The sequence below is a fragment of the Zeugodacus cucurbitae genome, chromosome 4 (assembly GCF_028554725.1).
Source record: "Zeugodacus cucurbitae isolate PBARC_wt_2022May chromosome 4, idZeuCucr1.2, whole genome shotgun sequence".
Classification (NCBI taxonomy): domain Eukaryota; kingdom Metazoa; phylum Arthropoda; class Insecta; order Diptera; family Tephritidae; genus Zeugodacus; species Zeugodacus cucurbitae.
Window position 1 is genome coordinate 6,947,307 of NC_071669.1, and position 22,727 is coordinate 6,970,033.

General features: G+C 28.4%; 1 protein-coding gene and 1 long non-coding RNA gene across 5 annotated transcripts in view; one reads left to right on the top strand and one right to left on the bottom strand.

Moving 5' to 3' along the window:
• The window catches only part of LOC105208625 (cyclic AMP response element-binding protein A), an 82,739-nt gene extending 65,019 nt beyond the window's left edge, over window positions 1–17,720 (top strand). For 3 of the 4 annotated variants that reach the window (XM_054230228.1, XM_029037904.2, XM_011178577.3), the window contains exons 3-7: window positions 7,377–7,590; window positions 12,258–13,057; window positions 13,132–13,614; window positions 13,686–13,829; window positions 14,918–17,720. In XM_054230228.1, the coding sequence (XP_054086203.1) occupies window positions 7,377–7,590; window positions 12,258–13,057; window positions 13,132–13,614; window positions 13,686–13,829; window positions 14,918–15,115 (1,839 nt within the window). In that variant the 3' untranslated portion in view covers window positions 15,116–17,720. The remainder of the gene's footprint in view (window positions 1–7,376; window positions 7,591–12,257; window positions 13,058–13,131; window positions 13,615–13,685; window positions 13,830–14,917) is intronic. The other variant, XM_029037913.2, reaches the window with a different exon arrangement.
• LOC105208614 (uncharacterized) overlaps window positions 1–22,684 on the bottom strand; it is a 122,059-nt gene extending 99,375 nt beyond the window's left edge. Inside the window, exon 1 of the long non-coding RNA XR_003752048.2 lies at window positions 22,307–22,684. This is a non-coding gene — a long non-coding RNA (uncharacterized LOC105208614). The remainder of the gene's footprint in view (window positions 1–22,306) is intronic.
• Window positions 22,685–22,727: the final 43 nt, after the last annotated feature.

Below are 22,727 nucleotides of genomic sequence, written 5' to 3' on the forward strand. Positions count from 1 at the left end.
CATTCTTACTGATTATTCTTCGAAATTTGTTTTTTTTTTCGTTGTTATTCTGATTATCCGCGTACGCTTCGCAGTCATTTTCGTAACATGGCCAAAACACAAACATACACACACATGTATGCATGCCTAGCGGCTTGTATGCGTGTGTAAATTGCTAACTCTTCAACAATTTTCGTAAAAAAGGGTTCGTTGAACCTGTGCGCCTCTGCCGCTAACTAACTAAATTATATATGCATACATACAAACAAATGCTTTAAGTACTGCAAACTACGCTTTCGTGTTTCTCACATTTTTTTCACAATTTTATTTTTAACTACATTACATATTTTATTTACGCTTCGTTGCCACATTAAATGTGCAGATAGTACTCACAGGCGTAGCTACATATCAAGCTTGATAGAAGCTTCTTCCAAGCGAATTAGGTTGCAAGCCAAAAAAAGCAAAAGAAAATATTTTGTATAGCAATCCAGCAACAGTGTGTTACATTTTATTAAAGCGAAAAATATATAAATAATTTAAAATGCTTGCTTTGCACACGCTATCGCGTTGCTAGCGGCTGACTTTTAATGCCGAATTGCATGAAATAGGCGCGCGGAAGTGCAACTTTGTGTCTTATCAGAGTTATCAGCACTTAAAAAAGTGAATAGAGCCACAGTAGCTGGGCGAACATGCATTAAATAGTAGGCTGCAAGCCTGGAAATATTAATTTATTATAAAGGTGTTTGTATGTAGGGGACAAGTCTATGTAGATACATATATAAGAACACGAGTCAATTAAAGATGGCAGCGTGCTTGGCAACAAGCTTGCGAATAGAAAATTTTAGCTTTTCTTAGTCCTGTTTATATGTATAGGTATATTTATTAGGGTGTCTAAAAAATGTTAACTTTAACTTACCATAATAACACCACTTAACTTAACGTAACGTAACATAATATTATATTACGGAACTTAACTTAAAGCAACATAACTTAACTTAAAATAGAACATAACTTAACATAACATAATATAAAAACAAGTAATGATTAATTTAACATAACATAACTTAACTTAACTTAACATGACATAACCTAACTTAACTTAACTTAACATAACTTAATATAACTTAACATAAAATAATACAGCATAACATAATATAACATAACTTAACATAACATAACATGACATAACTTAACATAACATAACTGAACATAAAATAACAGAATATAAGATATCTTAACATAACATAACACCATACAGCATAACATAACGTAAGATAAATTAATATAACATAACTTAACTTAACTTAACTTAGCTTAACTTAACTTAACCTAACTTAACTTAACTTAACTTAACTTAACCTAACTTAACATAACTTAACCTAACCTAACCTAACCTAACCTAAACTAACATAACTTTACTTAACTTAACTTAACATAACATAAAATTAATTATATAAATTTAGTTTGAAAATCACAAAAAAACAAAATTTTGAAATTTTAAGTAAAATTTTAATTATATATCACTATATTTTCCTAAACATTACACCAACGCACAGTCGCATAAGAAAATCATAAAATTAGTTTCCAGCAGTAAATGTGCTTTTAATCAAGTATACTATATATTTGTTTATATGTTTATGTGGGTTATTGTGCAGGAAAATTCCATGCATATTTAAAAATCAGTAACCTCAATATTTTCTGCGTTACCACATTTCCAACACACGCACACACATATATGTATATGCCACTACAAATAATAATAAACACATGCGGGCCAATGGCCAATTAGTCACCTGGGTGCGTACCAAAAAAAAACCAATACCAAATTGAGCTGAAAGCGGCAAGCGATTGTGCGAAAACAAACAAATTTGCATAAATACTTAAGAACGCATAACTTAACGTAGAAATTGGCGTTGGTGTGGGTTGTTCGAAGCGAGAGAGAAGAGCAGAGGATGCGTTTAGGCAGTTAGAGGAGCAGAAGAAAGTGTGTGAGAGAAAATAAAAGAATTCAAATAAAATAATAAAATATGAAATCAAAGCAACAATTCATTACAACAAAAATACAAAAGCAATGTGCGTGTGTATGACGCATTACACTAACACACACACACCCACTATTAAAGAACAACAGCAACAATGACCAATCGTTCATGTGTGGAGTGTGAAAAAATGCGAACAAAACGCATAAGAACAACTTTCGAAATGTAAATAAAACTGTTTACCATAATGGAAACTGTGCGTTGGTGTGTAGATTTTTATATCTGCTTAAAGGCGGTGTTGACTACTGTATATGCATTTGCGAAAGGCATTTTTGGCAAAACCAGAACACACCTTTCGCTGTAAGCAATGGAAATGGAATGTTTGGCATGTCAAGTGTGTGTGTGTTTGTATGTTTTTAATGAAAGATAGCATACAAAAAATTATTAAAAATTATTGAAAAAAGCTACAGAAAATGCAAGTGAAGGCTTTGTGCGTTTTTAAATGCATTATGCATAAGCAAAAGGGTGTTATTTTATTTTTGATATAAGCATGATCTCTCAAGTATTTGGTGCACAGATTCAGAATTTTTTATTCTCATCAATATTTTTAAATAAATTTGCCATAAGATTCACTTGGAAAAATATTCAAAATTGAATTTAAAATAAACCAAAACTAACCTAACCCAACTTTTCTGAAGAAAATTTTACTTTAACTCTTAGAGTTCCACCAACATAATATACGATTTTTCGGCTAAAAAATAAATATTTCATAATTCTAGAAAATTCCCCTTTATACAATTCAATCAACCAGCCTCTTGTCAAGCCAAATTCGTTTTCATTCATATTTTCGTCTAAATTTACGCCAGAAGTCGATAATTCTATTTTTTATTTATTTTAATTTTCGTTGAACTTTTAAGCGTGTTTAATAATGAAACTAATTAAAGATAAGATATTATTTATTTACCAGGAATCCCCTAATCTTAGTCTTAGGTGCAAAAATAGTTCAATAAATTATACGCCACACGCGTGCACTTGAACTGCACAAGAGGTTTGCCGTCTACAGATTTAGTCGAAGATATTCGACTATTGAGTATGAAATTAATATTTTGTTGCTTAAGATAATTATATGACTTGCATTTACTTTTGTTTAAGAAGCAACAAAATTTTTTAATTTGGTATATACTCTGTAAAGTTTTGACGAAACGAACACTCAACTGGTATAAATGCAATAAACTGGTATAAACAAACAGAGATATGTAGAATAAAAGAAGCTGATGTTATTTTAAAGACAAATCCATATAATTTATTTTCTTGAAATCAACCAGATAACTTTTTATAGCTTTCATATGTAGATTTTTTGAAAAGACTGTTCGGCTGTCAAGTCGAAGAAGTGAAGAAATACATCGTAAGGTATTATAATACTTTTTCAGTACAACTAGGAAGAGAGAAGAGAGAAAATTTTAATAGAAGCATCATAGTGCCACTCGCTTCAAAAATTCAATTTAAAAAATATATCTTATAGCATTTTTAGACATCCAAATTAATTGATCAATTAAAATTTTTATTGAGAAACCCTTTTTTGCCGTTCACACTGTCGGCTACTCGATAACCGATCAGCTGTTATAAATTTTTTTTTTGCTTTTCATAAGAAGTTGGTTAGTTTCATCCGTTGATTAATATTTTAGCAGCGACATCTACTGTATCTTTTTTTTACAAAAAAATTCAACTAATCGCAGAGAATCATTTTCAAGTCGATTAAAATACAATTAAAAATTAATGTAGATTTTTATTTTGTATGGTAAATCGATCTCAATCAGCGTTTTAATCGAGCAGAGGCCGATTAATTGAACAATTAGCTCCTATGTAAAAAGGCTATTACAATAGAATGAAATTAAAAGTGAATGCATAATTCTCAGCTACCTCATACTTATTTTCTGCGATACTTAGATGTTAAGTGTTAAGTGAAGAGCTGGATGTCGCCATTAATGTACACCTTGAGACAATTTTCAATAAAAAAATGTTATACTTTTATCTAAAATTTGTGTGAGGAAACTACTTTTCATTGGAAAACTAGCTACAAAAATGAAATAATTGATAAGAACGACTACGACAGCGAAATGCAATTAAATAATGAACTGATATGGGCAACATAAGAGCAGAATCACACCATATATACATAGATATTTTTTGCAAACAGGTGTTGCTTTCGGCATTCAAAAAAATATAAAATAAAAAAAATATTTATCATTTAAAAATATATTACAAAGCGCTTCACTTATCAACATGCAAATATGAAATGAGCGCAATGTCTAGGGCAAATTCTAAATTAATTTCTATATAAGTACGAATATACTGCCTACAGTAAAAGTGAATTTAACTACAACAACATGCAATAATGAATTTGCACACGGTTAGCTTTTTGTTTGAAATACAGATTATCATTGATCATTATTATTCTAATTATTAAGTCACTTATTTATTTATTTTATTTTATTTTAATTTAATTTTTATACTCTGTCTAATATGAATTATCTCTGATTATTTGGCAATTGCCATAGCAAATGATCTTATCCCTAACGAAACATGAAAAATAGCAACAAAAGCAAAAACAATTTTGATTTGAAATGCGCTAGGCTGTCTGCCGGATGTAGTTGATTATAATATAGTATATATGTATATATAAATACTAATATACACTTGTTGAGCACCAATAAATAAATAAATTTTTAAATTTACGGTTAACTTTTTTCTGCTTACATATATACATATTTGTGTTTACCGTTTGGCAGCGCATTTCATTCATGAGATTTCGCGTGAAGATCTACCTATGTACATACATATATAAATTTATTAGTATCTTCAGCATTTCTCTTATCTTGCTTACTTATTTGCTTTATTTAAATTCGATTTTTGAGTGCATGTCAATCAAAATGGTGAGAAACTGTTAAATCAATATTTAAAGACGCCTATATATAGATGTGTATATATGTATGTATGTATGTATATGTGTTAGGTAAATAGAAAGGTAATAATAAAAGTAAGACGTAATATCAGTGCACTTGCAGCATTTCAAGGTCAAGGCAGCTCGCATATTAACAAACTGTTAAATAATACACATATTGACCGTTATGTGTGATGTTGGTTGAAAGAAAATGTTTTTTTAGTGCAAATAATGGGACTTGAGACCAACAGTAGCACTTCAACTTGATGAATTAAAAACGAAAAAAAGAGAGGAGAGCGCGGATTCTCTAGCTGATTTAGTATGTTATTAAAAAAAATAGTATTTTTTGATAACGAAAACTCTATTGAATAATTAAGCAAATTCATTCTGAAACGAATTGTCAATTAAAAAAATTAATTAATTTTATACTGTACTGCAAATGTAGAGTCGAAATATTTTAATAATTTTATTAAATAAAATATTAAATTTTGAATTTATAAAAAAATTGTTTTTTAATTTCTTTTGGATTTTTATGTAAACTTTTTTTTTAAGTTTTTATTAATATTTTTTGAATTTATAAAAAAATTGATTTTTAATTTCTTTTGGGTTTTTCTGTAAACTTTTTTTAAGTTTTTATTAATATTTTTTGGATTTATGAAATTTTTATTTAATTTATAAAAAATTTGTTTTTAATATCTTTTGAATTGTTTCGTAAAATTTAAAAATTTTTTTTTTTCATTTTTTTTAAATATATTTTTTTAAATATTTTAATTTATTTTTTTTTTTTCAATATATCTTTTAATTTTTTTTTAATTTTTTTTTCGCTTTTTATTTCAATATTCGTTCCATTTTCTACATATTTTTTAATCAACACTGCCTGCAACAAATAAACGTACATATATATTATTGACGTCAAGGGCGCAGAAGAACCTTGATTAATTGATTTATTTTAAGTAATAAACTATTTAATTTGTTTTTTTTTTATCTAAAAAAATGATTTGTAGTTGATTTTTTGCTAAAGAAAACTCTATTGAATAATTAAGCAAAATCGTTTTTGGTGATAGCTATATTTTAGAACAGCTTGTTCAAAGATAAATCGTTAAAAATATTAACTTTCGAAGTAGAGGCAAAGAAATCTTATATTTTAGATCTTAGATCTTAGAATATTTGTTTAAAGAATTTATTTGTTGAAGGTTCTCTATAAGAAAAATTGGTCTAAACATTTTTTTCAGTAACAATCACATACATAAAAAATGTTCCATATAGCAAGAAATAACGACCCTAACCACCCAAGGCCACATAGATATTTTACCGTTATAAATTCCAAAAAAGTATAATATGTTTAGTGTTTTTTAAGAAATTTTGTTGTTGTACCCAGCAACACTTTCGAAATCAACTACTTCAAAGACTTAAACACACAGTCTCATCATCGTCTTCAATACCATTTCATAGGTACCATTTGAGTAATTAACGGCAAAGTAAAAACGAAAAAATACAACAAAAAACATCACAAAAAAACAGTTGAATATTTGTACAAAAACCTATTAAAATTAAATTTGTGTTTTCTATGATTGAAATATTTACTAATGGCAGGCTACATTGTCTACAAATTGTATATACAAACACTCATATGATACGAGCAAGTGTTATCAGTGCAACAGCGACGGCAAACTAACTAGAAAACACGTGCCCTAAAGTAATATTCTAACAGCGCGTAGGGTCTCACTAGCAGCCAACACCGGCAGCCAGATAAGGAGTAAGAGTGGTAAATTAACACTTTCACATTGAAGGATGTAGCGGTAAAGAAGGGGGTGCTAAGAAAAAAAATTAGAGACACACAGATACACATACAAGTAGTTGGAGGCAGACATAAAATATGAAAAACAAAAAAATGTTAATGTAACAAAAGTGTCAATCATATTTACAGGGTGTGTGTGTGTGTGTTTGTCTGTGTGCGATTGTCATATGCCAAAGTAATTTTCTAAGCATGTCAAATAACTATGAAATACTGATAAGATTACTTTCGTAAAGGCAAATAGACCAACTGTAGACAGATATTTACCAACATTACGCTAAAGTATATTAAAAAAAAATTAAAAAAAAAATTAAAAAAACAGAAAAAAAAAATTCTTGCAAAATGAAAAAATATGAAAATGAAAACCAAATCAATCAATTCAACACACAACAACACCTTCAAAGCATATTAAGCGCCATCAAATGTTAGATAAATATTTAATTTAAATTTATTTTCAATTTCCCACAATGGGCTGGAAAGCAAATACAATAAGTTATTTGGCATTAACTTCATATGCAAAGGCTTATCTTGGATTATACAATAGCTTTGACGCAATTGCTGATAGCTATCATGTTAATTATTTCCATATTTACATTTGATTTATAATAATAAAAAAATTGAATTTGTTTGCTAAGGAATTACCCACTAATAAAATAACGTTTTTTTTCTATTTTCTTTGCAGACGGAATCTCTGAAAATTTCCACAGAAGCGGATCTACATGATTGGTTTATGGAACGTGATATGAAGGATCCGGCTGTTATGATACTAAATGATAAACTGATGTCAGATGCGCTATTTAATTTGCAGCCAATTAAGTCGGAACATTCATATAGTTTAAATAGTGATGGCGATTCATTGCCAGATTCACCACATAGCCTGCAAACGAAAATGGATGGTGAGTGTATTTTCTTTTTTGTTTTAAGGAGAAAGAAGCTGAGGATAAGCAAATATACTAAGTGAGATTTAAGGTTAATTCAAACTCAATTTAATCAATGCTAGACTCTTAAGAACTCACTTTTCGTAGTGAAAAAACGACGATGAAACTTAGGACGACATTTTTTATTCCAAAAATTTTGATTCAACCGAAATTTTGAGCGTTCTAAAGAGAGAGAGATGCTATTGAGTTGTTCAGACAGCTCCTTAATTTAGTCAGTTAATTAATCTACTACATTTATATGAAACTGAGAAATTTAGTGATATTAAAGGCTGTCTGCGACGACTATTGGCTTCATTATTTGAGCGACTAAGAAGCTGGCGTAATCCTCGATTTTTTATACTACAAATTTTCATAGGTTGCTACATATAGAAAATGTTGCCTACATTTAGGCGCTTCGTAAAATAGTTATTGAGAACTTATTTAATTGCATTGAGAAGGGAAATTGTAATGGAGTTGTTACGTTTAGTATTTCACTACATAAAAATTTCTATTCTGAAACGAATTTTCGATACTGTACTGCAAATGTAGAGTCTAAATATTTTAATAAATATATAATATTTTTAATTTTTAATAAATTTTCAAACTCTAATTTTATTTTATTTTTAAATTAGCTTTTTAATTTTTTTTGTAAATTTATTAAAGGTTTTTTTTTTAATATTGCAAATTTTTTTTAATAACACTTTTTAAAAATTATTATTTTTTATTGAAAAATTACTCAAAAAAATATTTTAAAATAAATTAAAAAATACTACTATATACTTTAATTAATTTAATATTTTTCAATTTTTTTAATAATTTTTTAAAGTTTTTTTTTTTAATAAAAAAAAATATTTTTTTTTCTCTTTTTATTTCAACATTTTTTTCTCTTTTTATTTCAACATTTTTTCCATCTTTTACATTATTTTTATTATACACTGCCTACAACAAATAAACGTACATATATAATATTGACGTCAAGGGCGCAGAAGAACCATGAACAATTGATTTATTTAAAGTAATAAAATATTTAATTTGCTTATTATCTAAAAAAAAATCATTTACAGTTGAAGCGTGTACTATAAAATTCAAAGGCACTGTAAATCTATTTTTCCGTAGCATATATTTTTAATATTTTTCTTGCGCAAATCGTTGTCAACTCAACCGTCAACTCAACTCAACAATAACTAAAAATAAAAACAGCCATAAAAAAAGAAAAATGAAGTAAAAACAACTCCATTACCTAAGCAATATTTCAATCAAGTCAGCACTTCTCATTAACTGCCTAGTAATTGTAACGAAAACACATGCAACTACACGAGTATCGTGACAAATGAGTTCTCCCATTTTCCGCACATAAATTAAAAATTTCCATTTCGTTCGATAAAAACAAAAAACAGACTATACACGCGCACAAAAACAATGAAGAAGAAAAAAACAAAAATAAAAAAAACATCTGAAAACTGTAACAATTTGTGTAAAACGCAAAATTAATATTTTTGTGGCGAAACTAAAAAGCGGCAAATTACCGGTAACGAATTTTGTGGAGTATGGTTATTTGCGATAAAATGGCGTAGATTGTGCGAATATAGGGTGGCTCGTAAGCACTGATTTTTTATTTTATTTTGTTTTTCAAAAATTATTATTTAAGCGACAGCACGTGCTAAAGTGGCGTTAGAATTGCATAACGGTTGATTTTTTTTTACTTGCTAATTACCCAGTACTCGTATTATCGACGCCTGGCAAACTTATCGCACAACACAACTTTGTTGGAAAAAATGTTATTTTTCACGGAAATCACCAAAGCTTTTGCTGTTCCACTAACCTTTGTTAGGAAAAAAAACTTGTTGCGCTCAAGTTTACAACATGCTGCCACCCACACACGTGAAGGTTGCCACTAGGTGGCCCTGATGTATGTAGTTCATTATGCAATTGATAAATATGTATCTTTTTCAATTTTTTTGCCGCGCTAAAAATAACTGCGCTGTTTGTCAATGATAACTAAGTATTTTTAAAATACATAGTACCTATATTTTTGTACTTTACACAGATCGAATGTAGATAAGAGACTGCAATTTATATAATGAAATATAATGATTGACATTTAGAGGTAATTATATGTTTACAGCACATGAGGCTGTTGGAATAAAGTGGGGCAATGACGGTACTTGAATTGTAAAAAAAAATTGAGCTTTCATTGAATTTCAGTAGAGCTTTCAGAAGAGCTTTCGGATATTCAGGATTTGAAATTAATCTAAATCTAAAAGATTAAACTTAACAAGCAAAGTATTATTATTCATGACATCCTGTTGCTGATAGCATAAAGTGGAGCTTTCACTGAACTTCAGAAGAGCTTTCGAATATTTTGAATGAAAAGTGAAGTAAATTTCTTCATCGCCATATGTTGCTGATAGCATAATGTTCAATGACTGTACTTTAATGGTAAAAATTGAGCTTTCATTGAACTTCCCTGAAGCTTTTGGATGTTTTGAATATAAAATGTATCTCAATCTAAAAGACTAAAGTTCAAAAGTGAAGTAATATTGTTTACGACTTTGAAATTGATGATAGAATAAAGTGGAGCTTTCACTGAACTTCAGAAGAGCTTTCGGAAATTTTGAATTTCAAATATATCGCAATTTAAAAGACTAAAGTTCAAAAGTGAAGTAAATTTGTTCATCAAAATTGAGCTTTCATTAAACTTCTAAAGAGCTTTCGATTATTTTATTTTGGATATGAGTATTTCATCTAAGAGGCTAAAGTTGTAATATTTTTTTTTCATAAAACGCTTAGAAAATGCAAATGCAATCTTAAACGATTAAACAAAAAGCTTTCTAAAGTAAGATCTATTAATACAAAACAGAACACTTTTCATACTGCTAGTGTATTTCTCTCCATATACAGTTGCAAAATAATAAATTTCAAATACAAAAGAAACATTTGTTTAAATAATAATTTTTTAAATATTTTTTTTTTTGTATGGAAGTGGTTTTCGAAACAAACATTAAATTTTGTGAACCTCCAAGCGCATTTTAATGTAAACAAATGTCTGTATATTTTTAATGTTTTTATGTGTCTGTGTGTGTTTAAAAATGTATAAACAGCTGCATTAAAAATATAATAACTTGGGTAATAGCTGTCACTCATGTGTGGAAATAACAGTATTTTTAATTTTGCTGCACTATCTCTTTGTGTAACTGAAAAAGTATTATTTGCACTAAGGCTTTCAATAACACTAACTAATTTCATGTAAATAGTTTTCGTTGACATTAATGTTTCTTGGTTGCATAAAATCAAATGAAAATTATTTATTTTTGAGATTAAAGTAGAAATATTATTTTTGAGTTTCAATGCAGAAATGTTTTAACTTCACTTGACAGCTGGTGTTTCAGAAAGCAATATTTCACTGTTGCCAGTCAAGGAAGCACGCTTTTGTACGGCATAGCAGGCCTTCACACACAATTTATAGTTATAATTTTTAGGGTTTTCACCACTATTGTTTTTGGATATTTTTTTGATAAACTATTTACACAAATGCATGTTAGTTTTTTCGCTTTCAACATAAAATTTATTTGGACAACTGGTCTGCTACTGGTGACAATTATTTAACTAACGTGTTTTTTAGTTAATTTCAAGGTTAATGAGCACGTCAGTGCTGCTTGTTGGTGTTTTTTAAGCGAAAATATAGACTAAAGAAACTATTTTTTGTATTCTTGTATCTATTAATTATTAAAAAAAAATATATGAAAAATAAATTATAATATTTTACTGCTTATTTAGGTGCTCTAAATTGCTTCATTATTTACTTAAAAAAGTCCACATTGCATAAATTATCCTTAAAAACAAAAAATTCCAACCTCAAACAACAATTGTAATAGTTTTGAGAACAAAGTCAAAAAATGAAGCATAACCACAGGCGTTGTAGAGTTTTGAAGTAATCAAATTTTATTAATATTACAAAGATCGATACTAATGATGTTTTTAAGGAAGGTTGACAGTCTACAAATTAATTTTAATTAAAAAATAGCGAAAATCACAACAACTACAATGAATAATTCAAGTTTAGGCTTCAAATATTTTTTAAGTGTAGTTGTAGAAACATATGTAAGTGTGAACCGCATTATCATCGAATTGACCTCCACATAGCTTTTTCGACTTTATCAGTACATCTCTCTGCCCTGTAGTCAGAGTTGACTAAAAATCAAAGCATACCCACAGGCGCACATACTTCTATTTAAGCGAATAATAAAGGTTTTGGGAATATTCTAATGAAGTTTTAAGCCCAAAGAGCTAACTATCGATTATTTTAAACTATTTAACTGGTAAAACAACAACAACTAATTAGGAAAACGGACTTTTTATCCCTTTAAAAAACAAAACAAGCTTTTGTCACAAAAAAATTATCATAAAAAAGCAGTCAATCAACAATAATGCATTTAATGAAATTTTCCATTAAAAGTTCATTGCATTGCATTCTCTTAAAAAAAGTAAAAATACAAATAATACAGACTAAAGACAATATACAAAAAGTTCAATGGCCACATTAAGGAAATACAATTAACACTTGAACCAAATAACACCACAGTAAATAATTAAATTAAATAAAAATCTCTTCAATTCTTTCTCTTTTCTTTTCACCCACCCAAAAGATATGGAAGACGAATGCTATCCCGCAATTTCGCTGAAAACCGCAACTAGCAACACAGCACGCTCGCGGCACGATGTAGATATTACACACAGTGTTGACCCCAAGTGTCTGGCCATATCGGTGGACTGTGACGTAACGCCCATGGAATTGGCTACACTAGAGCCCAGCAGTCACACTAGCAAGTTGGCCAACAACACATTGCTCACCACCGCCGCTACCTCCAGCACACCCACAATAACTGGCACACTAAGCATACCCGCCAGCACAGCCACCGGCAGTGGTATACTCACTGCGAGCACCACTACCCGCCAATCTGCTACAGCGTTGCCTTTGCGCTACACACATGCCGGCATCTATGCCAGCCTCAGCAAAATCAACACCACCGCACCGATGACATTCAATCTGCGCACCGCTGAAACGTCCAGTGGCACCAGCAGCAGCAGTTGTAGTTCTGGTTATGGCGGCAGCAACACTACGACAATTACACTAAGCAAGCCCGTCGCTACACAGCAACTGCAACCGCAACAACAGTCACACCTCCAACAGTACCTACCTCAGGCGGCAGCGGTGAGCACAGTTTTTGAACAGCGTAGCTGTCGTACGCCATCAACGGCACGCGAAGGTAGCTCTTCGCCAGACATCTGCTCGGACATCGAAATCGATGAGTCGGCCATCAAGGATGAGCCCATGTCGCCCGATTCCAGTTGCCCGCCCAGCCCCAACTCGCCCGAATGCATAACAATGGCGAAAATCTCAAAATTAACCGCGCGCACCAGCTCCGATCTCGTCTATGCGCACAAGGTCAGTACCGATTTATAATTTATTAGTAAAAAGAAATTGTTGTTAATTAGAAAATTTTATCCACACAACACCAGAACGTTTGCCTACAACTCACACCCGCCTCACAGAGCTTACTCAAAGCACAACAACTCGGCTTGAATACCGCCAATAATGGTCAAAGCATTGTAATGCCCAAATTGAATATTAAATCGGAGACTAGTTATAATGGCGTTGGTGCCTCTGTCAAGCATAACGGTCAATATGGTCTGCCATTGACACCGCCCTCCTGCTCATCGAGTGATGGTGATTCCGAAGGTAATTTAACACCGGAACATTTACTATCACCACTTTCGCCAAACACTTCAGTTTCTATATCTGTGGCCAACCCTGCAGTCATTACACCCGTTGCCTTGCACGCCGCCAATGTGCGCCGTAGTGCCAGTAGCAGCAGCTCATCATCGCCATCATCCGCCTCGTCATCGACATCGTCACTGCATGCAGCCGGTCGACATGCATCTGGTGGCAATAGCGGTTCCACGCGTCAGCCGATACATACCCCGCTCATCAGCTCGCAGCCGGTAAGTTGTAATGTTGTAGTTAGATTTTAATACGCGATTACTAATTCACTGTCTCTTTTAAACGTTTACAGAAAGGTTCAACTGGCTTGCTTATTCTAACCGAGGAAGAGAAGCGTACACTGCAAGCAGAAGGTTATCCAATCCCGCAAAAGCTACCACTTACCAAAGCTGAGGAGAAGTCGCTCAAGAAGATCCGAAGAAAAATCAAAAATAAGGTGAGTTTCGATCAAATAGTCTGAATAGAAAAGCTTCGACAGTACTTTCTAAGTACTAATGAGAAAGCAAATCCTGGAAACCTATTTTCGAGAGGATCATCTCCAATAATCTTCGAAAAAAGAGATATAAGTTAATGGTGCTGCTTGGAGGAAGGCAAAGAGGAACCATCCAAGCACTTTCTCCTTCAATGTTCAGCATACTCGTCGAACCTAGTCACTGGAATTGACATTAGCCGACTTAACAACTTTATAATAGAGTCCAAGCGGTCTTGGTCACAAAGGACAGTCTTGGTCACAAAAGGAGTCTAAGTGGGGTTCTTGGCGATCTGTCAAGAGCATCTGCGTGTCACAAAGGACAGTCGAAGTGAGACTCCCTACCCCGTAACCTAACCTAACTTAACCTAATAAAGTCAGAATGGCCGTCTGTTGTTCGAACAAGACTCCGACTATCTCCCATCGCAAAGATCGACTAATGTGCGACTACGGCGAAGGCATTTAGTATACATACATTCTCTCTCGGAAACGGAATCTTAGATCGAGGATCATTAGAGAGATGTTGTATGTCAGTATTATCAGGCTCTCCTTGACTGCGTCTCTTCAAAAAGTGGTTCCGTTTCTTTTATTACTAGTACCAGTATATGTTATTCTAGAAGAAGCAAATTTCTTCAATTAATCTGTCTTCGAATAACAGCAATAGATGATCTACTATCTAAGTGGTTTTTCGGTAAAAACCTTTTTAAATCGGTTTAGCTTTTCCTGAGTTCCTCGGGTTCTGTGGGAAAATTAGTTTGAAAGTTAATTTTTTGCCTCTATTCTTCTTTTGAATCAAGAGATCAATGAGTTTTCGAACTGTAAATATGTCAAATGGAATGATAGGAAAGATAGGATAAATAAGAATGATTCGAAGATGGTTAAAGGAGAATGAACATTTTCGAATCATTATTTAAGAAGCTGTAAAGTCTTTCCTGACTAGATCTCAGAAATATTTGAAATGTTATACTTTCTATGTTATCTTCTTGAGAGTTTAGATTATGATTCTCAAAATTTCAATCAACAACTCTATAACTCAACATTTTTGTTTCTTACAGATTTCTGCACAAGAGAGTCGACGCAAAAAGAAGGAATATATGGATCAATTAGAGCGTCGCGTCGAAATACTTGTCAATGAGAATAATGAGCAGCGTAAACGTTGTGAGGCGCTGGAGCACACGAACGACAGTCTACTAAGTCAATTGAACAAATTGCAAGCGATGCTAAACAAACAGAACAGCAAGAAGAACGCTTAAGCGGTTGTAGAGAGCAGGAGAAGGGCATAAAAAATGGAAACATTTTTTTTTTCAAAAAAGCATGCTGCTGCTATTGCTACGCTGAGAAGGAAATGAATTTATAGAGCTACAGCCAATTAAGAGGATGCTAAAAATTAATAGAAATGTAGCAGAATTGGTGAAGAAATAATTTTTTTTCTGATTTTTTTTTTATAAAAAATAAATATAAAACTAAGTGTTAGACGCGTGAATGTGTACGTTTTAAGCTGAAATATCTAGTTTTAGTAGTCGACATATTTTATGAGATATTTACACTGATTGAAGGTAGCATTTTTTATGTAATATGTATATATACTTTATACTATATATATATGTATTTGCTTTTTATGAGAATATTTAAATGTATGCAGCATTTGTTATACATAATTAAAATATATAATATATAACAATGCAACATATTTACATGTACTTAGTGTGTAAGTGTACGGGCTGGACAGGCTGTTAAACAGATTTTATATAAGTATACACACACACATACATACAGAAATACTGTATTATTGTATAATAAAATATAGCAAACAATGTGCATTTCGTATTGTAGATCAATACTATATTTACATGAAAAGTAACAAAAAACGAATTTTGACCAAAAAATTACTTAATGCAACATTTAATATACATACATATATACTATATAAAAAACACACGCATACATACTACAAAGTACCATTTATATATACATATAAACCACTTAAAGTGCTTTACTTAGCAAGCATAAACGGAGTTATATAGTTTAATTAATTGTATAGTAGTAGTTGAAGAAGATAAAGTCCAGCCTCACAGTCCATGCCAATTTCGAAATCCATCTAGTAGTGTAGTCCAAGTCCAAGTTTTATATTAACAATTACATACATACATACATATATAATTAAATAATTAAATTAATTTGTAAATATAAAATATTAACAAAAATTTAGCAGCATTCCACTATTTTAATTAAATATTTTTTTTAATTAAAAATATAAAAATTAATTATAATAAAAAAATTAAATGTAATTATTTTTTGTATGTAAAAAAATCATAAAAATTAGATATATATAATTTACTGCACAATATTTGTAAATTTATTTTTTTTTTTAATTTTTTTTACTTTTAAGCGCTAGCTCACCTACATATGCTTTCACTTATGCGCAACAACACAAACTTTGTTTAAATAAAAAACAAGCGTTACTTCCAAAAATTCCAAAAAAAGCTTTCAAAAGCTTCACGTTTAAGTTACTAAGCTTAACAGACCTACAATATATACTATATATCAGCCACATGTGAATTTTTAGTAATTATACTTTAAGTGCAATTAATATTTGATTTTCTGTGTAATAATAGCTTTTAGCTATAATAAAATTATAGCAATAAAATTATTTGCTATTTTTACGTATTAAAATGCAAATAATAACAACTAAATTAAAAATTACTTTAATTACGGTAAATAATTTTAATTTTTCCACGATTCTGTAAACAAAATATGCAATATGTATTTTAAAAATATTTTTTATAGCACTTTTTCCGCTTGCATGACATTTTGTGCTTAAAGCTCGCAACAGCAATTTAACGTACTTCCACTAAAATTAATTAATTTAATATAATTGTTTTTAATTATGATATAAATTAGCACTATTTACGGTTATTTTTTATGTTCACATATAAATACTATAACAACAACATGAAAGCTTACATTTTTAAGTCTAATTTCTGTCGTTAATTTTCATTAAAGCGATTTCATAAACAAATAACTTTCAACTGAAAGTGACAACAACAACAATACATATATCTTTGCCTCGCTTTATGCCAATATAATAGACATACATAATACTAAATGCAATAAAATATTTAAGCAACACGTTTAACATTCGCAAAAGTCAAAGTTGTAGTTGAAATTTAGTCAGCACAAAAAATTATAATAATATTTGCATGTATAAAACAACAATCACAAGAATATTATGTTTTAATAATATTTATTGCTTCCAATTTGTATTAGAAATATTTTATATATTTTTAGTATCACTGAAGAGGCAAGTTTTCAGGCTTTTTGGTTTAGAAAAACTATCAGAGTTATAACAATAGGAAGGCAGCATACCACATGCGACAAATGAGTGAGAGAAATAGATGTGAAAGCTCAAAAGCTTAAAAAATAAATGTGAAAGCTCAAAAATTTGCACGAAACTCAAAAGCTTTCACGAGACCCAAAAGTTTTCACGTAGTTAAAAAGCTTCAACAAAGCTCAAAAGCTTACATGAAGCTAAAAAGCTTTCCATTTCACGAAAATAAAAAGCTTTCACGAAACTCAAAAGCTTTCAAGAAGCTCAAAATCTTTCGCGAAACTGGAAGGATTTCACTACGCTTAAAAGCTTTCAGGAAACTCAAAAGGTTTCGTAAAAATCAAAAGCTTTCACTAAATACAAAAACTTTCACGAGTTTTCTCTAAACTCAAAGGCTTTCACGAACCACAAATGCTTTCACTGAGCTAAAAACCTTTCACGAAAGTTTAAAAATTCCATTTTGTCATTCGAAAATCAAATATGTATGGAAAAGTTATGCTGCCTTAACCACCATTAAGTTTATATAATACTACTACTACCTTAATTTCCTATGGAAATTCCAAAGCCCATTAGGTTTTACTTTAAAACAAAAGCGCAAAAAAGTGAAATTGAAAAAAATATAGAAGTCAAAGCTATAGCTCAAGATCATCTTAATATATAAATTCTTGTTACCAGCTGCTATGAGAAAGACTTGTTTTCTAGTCTTTGAATTTCTGCTAGGAAAGTATGGGTGTTTAACGGTTTAAATTAAACCAATTTGTTTGGCTTTTTCAAACGCTTCTTTCTAACGCTAAACCAGGCCTCTTAAAGAGTTACATATGTGCAATAATTTTGACTAAATCTAATTAAAAAAAAATATAAACTGACTAAACTCAAGCTATGTAGTGAATGTTAAGCGTGCTTTGTTTGGCATATTGTTCCTTTATTCATAGACAATAGAAAAAAGAGTTGATTACTTGAAAAATTGCAAAGAAAATGCAAAAAATTGAGAGGATAGAGTATATTTTGTGTGCAATTTAAGTTTAGAGTAAATTTCTTCACTATGTTGTGCTTTTACAATTTTTTAAATGTGCTTTCAAAAGCTCTTGAAAGCTTCTTAAAGTAAAAGTTTATTTTTTTTCAACTAGTTTAAAAAAATCGAAAATTTTGAAGAAAAAATTTATTTATGTAATTGAAAATATTTAAATTTCTGTCTTTGTAGCATTAATTTTGAGAAAAAGATATATATGTAAATTCAATACTGACTTTTTGTTTTTTTTTTTTTTTAATTGTCTCTACAGCATGAGTTTCAAAAAATTTTGTTTTTGGTTTAAAAAAAATATTTTTCAAAAATATATTTTTTTATTAATTTTCGAAAATTTTAAAAAATATTGCAATAAAAAAAATATTTTTCAATAATTATTTTTCCAATATTTCTTTCTTTAAAAAAAAATTACAATAAAATAAATTTTTTTATTACAATATTACAATAAAATAAATTACAATAAAATATTTTTTTTTTATTATAATAAAATAATAAATAATAAATACAATAAAATAAATTTTTTTTATTGTCTGTTTCAAATTTTCTTTTTCAAAAAAAATTTTTTTTTTTATTAATATTTTAAAACTTATAATACTTTTTCGAAAAATATTTTCTTTTACTATTCTATTATTTTTTCCAAATTTTTTAATAAATTGTATTTGTAATTAATTAATTCTTTAATTATAATTTATTTGTTTTTAAATTTAAAATATTAAAATTTTTTTAGCGCACATTTTCAAAAGTAAACTTTTTCAACTTTTACTTAGAATTAATGCATGCATGTAACTGTTAATTTTAAATTTTATTTGTTAACATTTACTACTTCAAACTATTAATTTGTAATTGTATATATAAAAATATGTGTTTTAAATTAATATAATTTTAAAAGCATTTCGTTGATAACTACTAGTTGTTTAGAAGAAAAAAACTTTCCGAGCCAATAGAAATTATTTTAACTGTACATTTTAACTAAATATATATTTATAAGTTGCTTAAAAATTTTTAATTTAATTAAATGTGCTGTTTGCTTTTGTTTTGGGTCACAATTGTTGTACTTTTCAATATATGCTTTCATTTTATATAATTCTATTGCAATACGTATGGTTTATTTTGTTTTTGTTAAACGCAAAAAAATATTAAATGCTTTTGACATTCAAAAAATATGCAGATTTTAATATGTAAGACTGTACTAATTTGCGAAAAATTGCTTAAACACAATGAAATATTATTAAATTATAAATAATTGATGTACATATTATAGTAAAATATAAAAAATATAAAATATAAAATAAAAAAATGTAAATTAATTATGTTTGCATTAAATTGATAATAGAAATGATTTATGTATAAATAAATGGAAAATAATTTTGAAAACTAATGTTTAGAAAAAAATTTTGATTTGTGAAAATAATTTTGAAATGTAATGTTTAGAAAAAAAATTTTTTAAATTAATGTTTAGAAACGATTTTTGATTTGTGAAAATAATTTTGAAAACTAATGTTTAGAAAAAAATTTTGATTTGTGAAAAAAAAGTTTGAAAATTAATGTTTATAAAAAATATTTTAGCAAATCAAGTTTCTGTGCTAAAATAGAAGAAAAAACAAAAAAAATCAGACAAAAAGTAACGAAAATATTAATAATTTTATGAAGAAGCTTGACAGGTACAAAACTGTCGCTTTTTTGTGTCAGTTTTGTTTGAATTTTTATGTTGGAAACAATAGTATTTGCAAACATTCGATTATACAATATTAAATACAAATATTACATTGTAAAAACAACAACAAAACCATATAAAAAATATGTTTTACTTGCTAAAATAAATTTTAAATTAATTTTAATAAATTTTGACATTGAAAATAAATTTTAAATTTTTTTTAAATAAAAATTGGTGTTCAAAATAACATATTAATTTTGCCGTTAAAATTGTGTAATTATGAATTATTTATTTTTGATTTTTTTTAATATATTTTTTTTTTATTAAATTGCACTTTACAATTAAAGTCCATATTAAATGTTAAAACGTAGTCATTAAAAATAATTAGTTTAAGTGCAATTATTTTTTATTAAAAATACATTTTTTTTATAAATAAAAATATTATTTTTCGGCTATTAGCATTTTAAATAACTTCAAAAAATATTTTTTTAGTTGATATTTTATATTTTATATATGTTAGTGCAATTTAGTTGTTACTTTAATATTTTTATTTTTTAAATTAATTTTTTTTTTGTTTTATAAACAATTAAAATTTGCTCCATATTTAATATTATTTTGCTGCAATACAAAATATTTTTTTTATAATTTTTTTTTTCTGTAAAAAATCTTGGCAAAGCAACATTGCCTAGAAAACGCCTGCTTTGCATATATAAATGAAAAATAAAAAATAAGGTAGTTCTTGTTGCCGGCTAGTGTATGTAGTTGGTGAGCTGGTTGGTATATTGAATATTAGCATAGAATTTAAATAAAATGCCTTATTTTATTACAAGAAAGTGCAAGCTCGTGGTACACAAATATACATACATACATACATTTAAATATACTTACGATACAATGTACTTATTTACATTTAAAAATTTAAAGCAGAACTGTACATAAATAAATAATATAAAATATATATATGAGAAAAAAAAATTAATAATAAATAAAATATTGAAAAATTATGCACAGGTTTAACAGAGCAACAAAATTCTGCAAAATATGCAATTGGCGAGGGGAAATGTGCAATTTTGCTGTTTAGCTGAAATTTATATTAAATTCATTTTATTAAAAAAAATTATATACATACATATATATAACGAATATTCAATAAGCATACTACTGAAATTAAGTGTAAACATTTAGCTACATGCATACATACATATATTCTAATGTATTTAGTACAATTTGTTGAGTATAGTAAAAGAAACGAAAAATTAACAAGTTAAATGTAAAAATTAAATAAAACTATTTAATATAAATAGAACTACAAAACTATTAACGACGACAAAAACGAGGCACAACTTCCATATAATAACTAAATATACTTATACTTATATACATAAATGCATGCATACATTTAAAAAATAATAATAATAATTAAAAAGAATTATATATTTAAGTGCAAAATATAGAAACTTTTAATGCCAAGAGAATGTAATTTAAATAAATGCAACATTTACGATATATGCATACTGTATTTGTTTGTTGCCTAATGTATGTGTATACATAAATACATAAATATTTTTATGAATAATATATTATTTAATTTTTTTGTTTTTTCAATGAAAAGTGCATATTATACATACATACATATATTTACATATTTAGTAAATACAGACTAAACTTAAATTGAAAATATTTACATACAAGTAAATAATGCAAACTATAAATATGCAAATTAAAAAGAAAAGTAAAAAGACATTCAAATAAAAATATTTAAGTTAATTTAAAAAACGCATCATTTTAATTAAATAAATGAATTGTATGAGGCGTTAAAAGCTAGTAAATGAATTTAACAATTTTTTTTTTGATTGATTGATTGATTAATGAATGAAAACACTTTATGCATAAAGAAATATCGTAAAATGTAAAAAACCAAACAGCAAAAATATAAAAAAATTTATTCAAAAATATATATACAATACATATGTTTTAAAGCAAAAATTTTGTTGTGCTGTGTTTTATTTTAATGCATTTTTGAACAGTTATAGGGGACTATAAGGCACGAAATTGATTAAATTGCAATAGGTTGCACGATGGGTGTTGCTGGAATACCAGCTAAACAACAATTAATTGCATATGCAATTGAAACTACGTTTAACTTCGAAGAAAGGAATTAATAGAGAAGGATTTTAGGCAAATGAAGCAGATTTAACTGATATACATTAAAAAAAAGCAAAGCAAATGGTATAATTGAGTAGACACAAGGGTTGTGGCGAGCCAAAGGCTACACATGTTCACCAGCGTGTGTATTGACAACACAATTAAAGCATAAAATATTATTATTATCTTATTTTGTTTATTATAAACCCTACTATAAATGAACTAAACAATTTAAACGCAATATATAGCCAATAATAGTCTCAATAGCACATAGAAAGCATACATATATTAACCTTCAAATTATCTCGCTATTGCGCCGCGACATGCATGTCAATAAAGCCACAAAAACAATTTAAATGCACAACACTTTTCACTTAACACATTTTCATTTGCATTTAGCATTCACAAATAAACACATTTAACATTAACACTAATATTTCACATTTATAAAAGCGCAACCGAAAAAATTATTTGCACAGAAAATAAAATTTAACGTAACTGTTTTTCATTTCCTATTCCCACTTCTGTTTTCCAAGCAATAACAACTCATGCACAGAGTTGCAACGATAAGATTTTAAATAAATATACCAATATACCAGGAAAGTGCCAAAATTTATTTAAATTTATTAAGTATTAAGAAAAATATGAAAAAAAACGTGTCACTGTAATATTTTATAATTAAACTATATATAATACATATACAAAGCTTTTATG